At 34.0% G+C, this 11820-nt stretch overlaps 1 protein-coding gene across 1 annotated transcript; it reads right to left on the bottom strand.

Moving 5' to 3' along the window:
• Positions 1-2366: 2366 nt before the first annotated feature.
• Positions 2367-11037, bottom strand: LOC111512800 (protein CNPPD1). The gene is made up of 5 exons (XM_023168961.2): positions 10757-11037; positions 10604-10700; positions 3556-3761; positions 3367-3495; positions 2367-3313 (listed from the first exon to the last, which is right to left on the bottom strand). Exons 1-5 carry the CDS (start codon positions 10796-10798, stop codon positions 2546-2548), a joined length of 1242 nt encoding a protein of 413 aa, XP_023024729.2. The 5' UTR covers positions 10799-11037; the 3' UTR covers positions 2367-2545.
• Positions 11038-11820: the final 783 nt, after the last annotated feature.

An 11820-nucleotide genomic window follows, 5' to 3' on the forward strand; every position in this document is an offset into this window, starting at 1 on the left:
TAAATAATTAAATGTCCACATGTATTCATTATTTATGAGTTATGCATTAAGTTCAGTGAATTTTCACGTTTATTTTTGATTTGTTGTTTATATGTATTTTGTTTTATGAAATGAGTATTATTATTATTACTATTGAAAAGTTGAACATCATTTATGGATTTGTTTGAAGGTGGTTGACAATGTTTCGTGGTGCATTTCATTAGTTCAGACTTCCATTGTCTAATATATAAATTGAATCTGTAAAAAATTAAAAAGATTATCTGAGAAATAACAATTATATTAAGCAAAAAAATTGAAATTACAATGAAATAAAATATTAACACTATTATCAAGAAATGAAAAATTAAAATTAAAAGATTCCAATTCAAGTTACTATACGATGTTTCGATTGTTAGTATCCACAATCGTCTTCGGGTGATCACTGGCCTTATTCCTGGGATATTTGACTCTTTAGAGGTCATTCGAGTGCTTTCACCTATCCTCTCTCTCCGCTTCATCGGTTTTAGCGGAAGCTGGCCATTTGGCGGGAGTTGGTCGTGTTCCGCTTGATTAGAGGTTTCCATATGTTGCGTATCTCTGCGCTAGCTTGGCGAAATGCGTTGTTGGACAACATATATGCGGCTTCTTTGAATTTTCTCCCAAACCTGTGTTTCTCCTTGTGGATGATTTCAGCTTGAGCCCACTTGATGTTATGTTGATGAGTCCAAACATGCTCTGCTATTCCTGATTTGGTGGTTTCTTCTCGCTGTGTGTGTTTCTTGTGCTCGGCAATGCGAACTTTTAATGGCCTCTTAGTTTCACCGATGTATGATTGTCGCACTCGCAGGGTATCCGGTAAATGCAATTCTTGGAATCGCAGTTCGCGTTGGGTGGCCTGGTTTTCGTGAGACTGTTACGGATAGTGTTCCCAGATCTGAAGCAGGTTCTGATGTTATACTTAGACCCGATCCTTATCCTTTCTGACAATCCTCTGATGTAGGGAAGTACAAGTACTGGTTGTGGTGGTTTCTCTTCCTTGTGGCGGTCTTGCTGTTTTCTAGCTAAAGCCTGTTCCACCATCATTTTATGGTAGCCATTCCGTTGAAGGTCATTTTTGATGATGCCTAGTTCCTTTTCGAGACCTTCCTTTGTATTATAGAGCCCAAAAGCACGGTATAGTAGAATCTTGATGATTCCTCTCTTAGTCGATTGATGGTGGTTGGATTCCTGGTTCAAATTCTGTCCTGTGTGAGTGTGTTTTTGATATACAGATGTTTCCCATTTAGTGTCGGTCTTCTTCATCAATATGTCTAAGAATGGCAATTCGTTATGGACTTCCTTCTACATTGTGAAAGTGACGGAAGGACTTGCGTTGTTGATGTGCTTCAGGAAGGTGTCTAGTTCTTCATTCCCATGGTTCCATATTATGAAGGTGTCGTCCACGTATCAGTCAGATCTCGGAGGAATAAGTCCATTTATCATCTGAAGACGATTGTGGATACTAACAGTCGAAACATCGTGTAGTAACTTGGTTTGGAATCTTTTAATTTTCATTTCTTGATAATTAATTTTTTAATTTTCATCTCGTGTCAATTGTTCAATTTTTATTTTATTTTTTGGTTGTTGCTTGTATTTTATTTTATTGTAATTTCAGTTTTTGCTTAATATAATTGTTATTTTTCAGATAATCTTTTTAATTTTTTACAGATTCTTTCAGGGATTTCGAATCAATTTATATCATATTAGACAATTGAAGTCTGAAATAATGAAATGCATCATTTATGGATACCTATAAACATCTGTTTAAAAATCTGTTTTTCCGTTGATCAGCTGTCGCTCCCATACGAACGACAACTCTCAGAAGTTGAGAAACTTGTACGAGCTAAGGACTAACGAGGTCTTACCTTTTAACGTGTGATTCCTAACACGGTTGCAGAATCATCCCAGCTTCAACCAGATAAATTCTCTCGAGAAAAATATCTGGTCGAGGCAGGAATCGAACCCACGGTCTTCCGATCGTGAGTCGGGCGCACTACCACCGCGGCCAATTCCAACATAAATAAAATGAATAAGAAAATAATCAACCATTGAAAATTAGTTAAAGTGATATCCTTGAAATCCTGAAGAATCTGTTTGTAGCTCCAAAATCTCTAGGATATCTTTTCTATCTTGGTTTTATACTTAGTTTACTTAGAATTTCAAATGTATTATATGTTGAACTACCTATTAAATTTTTTCATTTATGTTTAATGACCTTCATGTATTTTCAGCCATTAGAAAGACATTAATAAAAACGTCGGCAATTCTACAAATTTAAACAATTGATTTTGGTATCCTTTTCCCATTACCTTTTATCCCAGATCGAAGGACATTAAAAATACAAGATGTTGTTTTATATATTCATTTAATTATTAAAATCCTTATAGAATTTAGTAGTAATGGACTTTAGTGGTTCTCATGTTGAAACATTCTGAAGATAGCAAATTATTATTCTTTATTTTTGATCATCGTATTCCACAATTGAACATAAATTCAGTATCAAAGGATTCCCATAATATAAGACACATTACACCTTCATGCCATGAACATAAGGAGCAGTCCTATCAAAAAATAAACTGAATTTCAAAGTATCAATCCACTCCTCATGCCAAGAAGACTCAATCTGATCCTGCAGTCTTGTTTTAGTTGCTTTATGAACCTGGTCCTCTAATTCAATACATTTTGAATTGAATGCTGACGTCTCCAGATAATAAGAGAAGTACGACGAGGGAATTCCATCACTGTAAGTCATAACAATTTCAGACGATTTTGCAAGCCATTCCATAATAGGTATGTTCCAATAGTCCCAAGAAATGAATTGAGCATCATTGGTAGTCATTCCATCGTCATCAGTAACATTAACTTTAATTGATGCCAGTAAAATACTAGTTGTGAAAACGTCAATTACATCCGAATTCTGCACATAGGTAAATTCAGAACTGGGTTTAGTTTCGATTATATACGGCTTTGAACCCAAACCTTCAGTTATCAAGTGCTTATCAAATGATTGACAATTTTCCAATTCCTTTGAATATAAACTAGTCCCTTGTACTTGACTTGCGAGATATACAGATCCGAATATCGTTAATAACCCAGCTGTATAAGTAGCTGCTAAAATAAGCGAAACAGCTACAACACAATGGACAATTTTATTTATTTCTATACTCGCAGCAAGACTTTGTAGTTCAGTATAAGTAAAATGCCCTCTTGAACTGCCCTGTTTCAATGCAAGGCTTTGTTCAATCTCGTTCAACTTCTTCCAAAAAGTTAATTCACTCACATAAATCTTCCAATCCTGAAACTCAACTCATTAAATTTCAAGTTCTTGAACCAAAATAGTTTTCTTACTATAGCACAAAGGAAATCCTTCTCGAGACGAACCAACTCTTTGACAGTCATTCCTCCTGAAGCAGCCCATTCGTCTGTAAATACTTCATCGCTTTCACCATCATCAAACAAAAACTTACAGGATACCATCTACCAAAATGAAATGATAATTATTGGGCTAATCGGATTATTGTAAACTTTGTTACCAACCAAAGATATAAGAAATAGATCAGACGGTGCGGTTCTGTCCAAATATTCTGGATTACAAGTTTTCAGTCTCTCCAAATAAAGCAAGGCCAGTACGAGGGAGCAGGGTGAAACACAAGCATTACGGGAAATTTTTGCTGCTTCATCACAATGTAATCTTTCCAAAGACTTTCCGGTCTTAGCTTCAGAAAACAGTTCAGAGGCCAATTCTGAAAAATAAAAGGTGTATGTGTGTAGGTATATGTTATCTATTTTAGAAGTACAGCATTAGAATATTCTGGGATATTGAAACTAACAAAATTTAGGAGCATGATTCTTGCAGAAAAAAAAACTGATTTTGTCTCCGTCAAAAATATTTGTACTACATAATCATCAGACATTTAGATGCGGATCATAATTATATAATCATCTACAACTTAAAAAAATCGTGAATAATTTTTGAATGCTTAATCCGCGGCTCAGTTTTACACGAGAACTATTCCATATAATAATAATAAGCAGGGATGGCCATCCAATATCTTAGGAATTTGGTGAATTGCGCCACTACTTGACCGCGCAAATGGTCGTTTGAAGGCGGAAGTTCGTGATACAGAAGAAGCTGAGATCTAGTAAATTAACACCGCCGTGTATAGTTCATGTAAACGATATAGTGCAACCTAACTTCCAACAGTTCCCCTTTAATAATATAGTTAGGGAGCTAACTAATTTTGTTGGCAAACCGCAGACACGTGTTTCTGGCTATTGACCTCATCAGCGCAGTGCAGCCAATTGCAAAGATGGACAACAACTGGTTACCAAAACTGAAAAACATCACATATGCACGGTGTCACCAACAGGAGCTAACCGCACATTTTTTTGAAAAGAGCCTTGATGATGATGATGATAGCACGACCAGCTATCGAAAGCGCTCGCATATATATATATATATATATATATATATATATATATATATATATATATATATATATATATATATATGAATATTAAATTTCACAAAAGAATTTGAATCTTTATATCTTCTATTAATTAACTGCGAGCACTTTCGACAGCTGGTCGTACTGTCATCTTCTAGGCACTCATCAAACTGAACTTGTCATCCTGTCGTCTGCCTCTTTATACGGTCCGAACGTCTCAACTCAGGTATTTCAGGTACTTTAGGTAAATTTGCCTGTATTTGTACTGCATCAGGTACTATTCTTTGTATTAGATCTTCTCTAGGAATGTGTATGGTTTTGTTTAATATATTGAATGTGAGGTCTTGTTGTGTTTTGATTTGTAATTGTTTCTCGATAAGTGATTCATGACTGTTAAATTTATGGATGTTCAAGTTTTCCCAAATGTCGATGCGGACATTATGAGTTTTATGTTCTCTGGTGGGGGGAAAATTATGTTTGTTTTGTATGGCGTGTGTTGCGAGGTTTGATTTATATACTATTGGATTTATGTATGCCTTTTTGTGCTCATTGTACCTTTGGATCAGTTTTTTCTTGGTTTGGCCGATATAGAATTTGTTGCAGTCCGAGCATTGTATACTGTATATCCCGTTTTGGTCTTTGTCTTCTTCTTTTTCATAGTTGTTTCGGGCTTCATTGCTGAGTGGTATACTTAACATTCTATATATGAATGCGTTATAGGCAGCCATTTTGTGTGATGGTGGATGCTTTGAACTTGCGGGTATGGTGGAGCTTGTTTGTGTGGGTTTCCTGTATATTGCCATTTGAAATTGTGTTGTGTTGTGGTTATATTCAATGTTAGGTCCAGGTAGTTAAGTATATAGTAGTAGTTATATATATATATATATATATATATATATATATATATATATATATATATATATATATATATATATATATATATATATATATACATATATATATACATATATATATATATATACATATATATATATATATATATATATATATATATATATATATATATATATATATATACATATATATATATATATATATATATATATATATATATATATATATATATATATATATATATATATATATATATATATATATATATAAATCAAAAATGAAACAATTAGTGGACACAACACTCCAAAAGTGGGGCAAACCGCGGACACGTGTTTCTGGCTATTGGCCTCATCAGCGCGGTGCAGCCAAGTGTAAAGATGGGCAACACTTGTTTGCCGAAAGCAGGAAACAACACATATGCAGGGAGTCAACAACAGGAGCCAACCGCACATTTGTGGTTCCAGTTAGAAGACCTAGAATTCCCAGGCTACATCTAACATGACCACGTAGGCAGCTAAAGTTTGCCCCACTTTTGGAGTGTTGTGTCCACTAATTGTTTCATTTTCGATTTTTATATCATACCCACTCGATTAAATATGATGTGTTGTTTTTCCGGGTGTTCATCCGTTGTGTACTATTCAATAGTACACAATATATATATATATATATATATATATATATATATATATATATATATATATATATATATATATATATATATATATATATATATATACATATATATGATGAGCTGTTTTCTCGGGTTTCGCTCCGTGTTCTGTGTATTTTCTCCCCATAAGGATTATTTTCACAACGTTTCGGCAAAGTCTCATTTGCCATCTTCTGGTGATGTCTGGTTTTTTCAACTAGACTGATTAATTCGAACTCTGTGTCTCAATTTATAGGGATGGATGTTTCCCTTTACCTGCGTTGCTGCCACTAAAATTGAGACACAGAGTTCGAATTAATCAGTCTAGTTGAAAAAACCAGACATCACCAGAAGATGGCAAATGAGACTTTGCCGAAACGTTGTGAAAATAATCCTTATGGGGAGAAAATACACAGAACACGGAGCGAAACCCGAGAAAACAGCTCATCATACTTTATCCGTGAGAATCTTAGAGTTAACATATATATATATATATATATATATATATATATATATATATATATATATATATATATATATATATATATATATATATATATATATATATATATATATATATATAATTGATCGCTTCAAAAACACTTCACTAACTTTCTTCGAAAGCTTCTGATAATTCCTCTTACATATACTCTGTTTCACTATCACTGTCGTCATTTAAATCAATAATAAATTTATTTTCGCCATTGATATGGAAGTGTCCAATCTCCATATAGTCTTTTTCATTTAAAATTACTTTTAAATTGAATTTTAATCATTTTCTGCCAGTCTTCTTCGGTAATATTAGATACTTCTTCTTTAACTAGCTCTATTACCTTCTTATCAAATTTTGGAAAATTATTTTTAAGCCTGATGCTTTGTTTCAATTGTCCCCAAATCAACTCGATGGGATTGAAAACACGAAAATAGGGGGGAAATATCAGTATGGTGTGTCCATACTTTTCAGCAATACTCTCAAAGGCATACAATTTTTCAAATGTTTTTGTCTGTAAAACTTCAAATACTTGGTTTTTGGTATAGTTATCTTCAAAATACAAATTGTTATCCATTGAAAAATTTTGTATTTCATCTTTTCTCGAATTTTTATCCGTACCTTGATGAGCTGTCGCGAATGATAGGAAGCGTTGTCAAGAACTACTATACTATTCGCACCCATATTTGGGATCAATGTGTTTTCGAACCATTCCTCAAAAATATTACCTTCCATGTTCTTATGATAGTCAATATTGCAGTCCTCAAGTTTTTTCCAAATAATTTCAAAGAATTCGGAACCCATTATTTACTTCCTTCGCAATGCACAATGATTAGTCGCGATCCTTTGTTTGCAGGTATGTTAGGCGTACACATTCTCGAACCGTCAGTCCACCCTTTCGTAACTGTGTCTCATACCAAGTTTCGTCGAAATAGAAAATTTGTCGTTGTTCTTGTTTATATTTAGTTATTTGTTCTAAGTATTTGTTACGCAATTCTACTATTCTTCTGCTTTCCATAACTTCTTGGCGTTTGTTCATTATTTTAAATCTAAATCCTAATTTCTTTATACATTGAAACATACTCTCTGTGTTTTGATATTCAAATGCATCCGAATCTTATTCACTGGTATCTCTTTTTCGCATTGTTCACCATCGCTATTGGAATCACTACACAGGAAAAAGTTTGCGTTGTTATCACACTCGTTATTACTTGTCCAAGGACGCCACATTTCAAACAGATAATAAAAATTTCAAGTAATATAACTGCACCAATATCGAATTTCAACACTCAAATCGCGATCAGTTCCTGAACTGAACATTGACAACACGAAATGTATAAACATCCTCGCATTGTATTCGTCACCGTAACATGACTTCAATTTTAATTTTATGACTCTTCAGCCAATCATAAAACTCGGTTAGTAAAAATTTTCCAATACGAACCGCCAAGTCTTCAGTCCACGTGGACTAGCTGGCAGCGGCATCATTTCTTTGTATTGGTTTTTTTGACCTTTGAGCTCGCCGATAGCTTTACCTATTCACAATACCGGTTACTTCGACTATACACAGCCGTTCAATCGCTTTCCAAATCCGAAGAACGGAATCCCGACCCGGCGGTTCGGAAGGGTATCCGCGGAGGATACACAAGATGCAGTCTAAGATCAAGATGGCAAGACAACACCCATCTCGTTCCCAAAGTGTGATGGATTACAGAGCGGCCAACAGGCCTTTCACGCCCGCAGTGTGGCAAATAACCGGTACTGCGGCGTACCCATCACACTTCCAAGTCAAGGCGTGCGGCTGTCCACCGAAAAGCAATGCATTGATAGGGTACAAATGCTAGTGGCTGCTAAAAAGTCACAAGTTACGCGAGCGAGAAGCATCGCGAAAAACCTCAATTTTAGCGAGAAACATCGCTTATTTTAACAGTAGGTATCCGCGTGTTGTCGATAATCCGCCGACCATTGATCAGGTGGAAACCTAGAAGAACATGAGCACCCGCTGCCACTCAACTTAGACACTTCAGCCTTAATGCAGTTTTCAGTGGAGACCTTCGACAGCCTGAGATCAATGAACTACACAACCTGATAACCCCGGATGACGTTCGAAGAGCCTTCGTAGGTTCCAAAACCTCTGCTGTTCCCGGCCCAGATGAACTGAACATTTCTCAGTTATAAATACAAGTGTTATAAAAACATAGGAACTTTTCTCATTTTTCATACCTACCATGTAATAACGGCTACATCCATCAAATTACAAGTTGAGGTGTTTATAGATCAATGATTCAGAAGGCAGGTTAGGAGACCAGATTAATCGATGAGTGGTATGTAGAATTCGAGAATAACTTCAAAGTTGGAAAGACGAGTATTCTTTCTCCCTTTGTATGGCAGTTGCTTCCTTCTCGGCGCATTTGGCAAATTTCCTCCTGTCAACAGTTGACAGGAGTTTTCATGAGAGGGCGCAGCAGTCTTGCTCAAGGCATTGCTGCCACCCTCAGCCACAAATCATAGCTGTCCTCAAAGCCAACATCACCCATGCCATCGGTTAAATTCAGCATGATTTATGCGCTAGAGTCATGGAAAATTGGACGTTCCGGATGCACTATTATTATATTGTATTATTTGTATCAATTGTATTATTATTATATCAGAAAGCCCTGATTGCAAGTTTCCGTTTACTAAAATTTTTTTATTTGATCGAGCATTCCAGTGTCAATACTTTTTTACAATATATAATTTGTACCCATGATGTGAAAAGAGAAATGAAATAAAAAAAAATTATGATTATATATCTACGAATGCATTTATTATAAAATGTTGATAAATGAGCAAGTTTGTACTTGTAGATCTTGATTATATATCTACAATTCCATGATAGCTTAAAACTTCCAACTATTGAAGGAAACTTGAGCTTGCCTGCATTACAACAAAAACACAAGATTTCTCAATTAATTACAAATTTCAAATGATACCTATTAGTAAGCTGCTTATAAGTCTGAGAGATTTTACTTTTTTTTTAATAAATTTTTTATTATAGGTATTTTAACCCTACATAATTCGCGCCCCAAAAAATCAAGCGAGAACTCACATGTGAGATTTTCTTTTACACAAAGATTACATCAAAGTTGTTTGATGTCATTTTTTTTGGAAATGAAAAGAAAATATAGGTAATGTCAAAAGGTTTATTTTATACTTCGAACTAAAAATAAAACTGCCAGTTTAGTGTAAACAACAAAAATAAACTTGTGCAACGAAGTGAACACAACAAAAAGGAGCACCATGTATATATCTTTCAAATTTAGCTCTAGATACAATCTAAAACAATATATTCACTATAGTAGAACACTGTGTATATATAAAACAAATTCACTTACCGAAACAAGTTTACTAATTAAGAAACAATAATATAATACATAAGAACTCGCACAATGAAAGGCACTCTCAAAGAGGTCTGCAGATGGTTAACAAGTGCCCGATATCTAATATCAATTCACACATGCATATCCACGAAGAGCTGTAAAAAGTCTGCTAGACATGGGGGCAGCACTATAAGTGATTAACTGTTCATAGAATGTTCATATTATTAGCAGTTGTGAGAGAAACAAAGCTCGAATAGTGTGATTGATGGAAGCTAAGGAAGGAATAATCATTTGATTTGTATAATTCTTTATTTTTCATGTGAGTAAAACCAAACATTTCCGAATATCATTAGAAAACTCATAGGAAAGTTAAATTTGTAGGAAAAGATCATAATGGGTTTGATTCCCATTTGAAAGAGATTATCTGTTTAATTGAATCTATTTGAAATATTTTTTGTGGTAATCTTATATTCAAGTTATATTAGTTTCAGAATTACGTTCCGCCTAAATTCCTGAACAGGATCCTCTTTCAGGAAGACAATAATATGTACGAGGGTTGTTAGTTGTCACCAGTTGACCTACAAGATTCACTGTTTGGTGTAAACCAGAAAACCTTGCCATACAAAATGAAGGTTAATAACACTTTTTCTACTATTTCATTCATAATTAGCTCAGTGACCAGTATTTGAAAATTAGTCATTGCTTTAAGTACACCCCCTGGTGAACCATAATTACAACATATGTGTATAAGTACTTTATATCCTATAAGGAGTCATTCACCCACCTGTTACAGGCAAACTTAATGAGTCAGATTTGGATAGCTTTCCATAATATAGAGTTTTGGTTATTCTTGATAAATATTTCTTGTGATTCGTGATTGTCTGCAAAAACCAAAATTTTAGGTTATTTACTCTATCTTCTATAATTAAGTGCATACCTTGCAGGGTCTATCCAAACACTTTTTATAAATTTTCGACATTTTCTACTGTTAGATTTGTTGAGAGTAGGTATGTTTTAATTTACTTTTCAATTAGAAAGATATACCATTGCATACATGTAAACTGATAAGAAGAATACTTCTGTCGTAATTTAAAACAGTATACTTGTATACTGTGGCTGAATTTCAATAAATCGTAATTTTATTTTTAGTGTTTTCCATAACAGAACTAGAACTACTAGAAGTATCCTTGTATAGCACAGTCGCACACTGACACTACACGAGATCTGTCATTTTTCAATATTGGTGCAGCCCCGATGGAACATAAATTTCAGCACGTCACTCAACAACGAACTATACTATAACAGAAAAGATCAAAATCCAATCTACTGGCCTCTGGAATATAAAATAATACTATTTTTTTATTACACAAAGTGGCATATTGAAAGGAATTATTGATATTTTGATCTAAATAATTATTTTAGAAATAAATAATCGTAACTTTTACATAAAATCAGAATAAACAATAATACATCTTTGATAATTGAAGCATCACTTGCTGCAGTTCTGACCTAAAAATAGTCCAAGATACTTTTTATACAGTTCTTACATTGTTGAAGACAACTATAGTATCAACTCAAAATACACTAGAAACTTGATAAGACAAATATATGTGACTAAAATCACTCAAATATTGTAATATTTTGTTCTTATCAAGTTTTTGATTAAATTTAACTTGATGGTAATCATTTATGTGTGAGCCAGCTACTTTAGTTGTAGGTCTATCTCTGTGAATCAGATTAGAATAGAAAATATTGTATCTAAAGTAATTAATCAGGTCAATAGTTATTTCTCAAAAATAAAATTTCCTCAATAGTGAAAAAAACTTTTTACTCGGAATTCACTTCTGCCAACTCATCACTTCATCATTGAAAAGTTTTTATTACTTTTCACGAAAGATGAAAACCCTGGTATTCAAACCGATTCGCTTTCTTTTTGCTAGAAACTATCGACGCCAACAATGAGAGTGACCAAAGATGCCTAAAAACCCTTATTTTTGACCG

Source organism: Leptinotarsa decemlineata, unplaced genomic scaffold (assembly GCF_025532065.1).
Source record: "Leptinotarsa decemlineata unplaced genomic scaffold, Ldec_3_MD MMD2_tig00026294_RagTag_RagTag, whole genome shotgun sequence".
Lineage (NCBI taxonomy): Eukaryota > Metazoa > Arthropoda > Insecta > Coleoptera > Chrysomelidae > Leptinotarsa > Leptinotarsa decemlineata.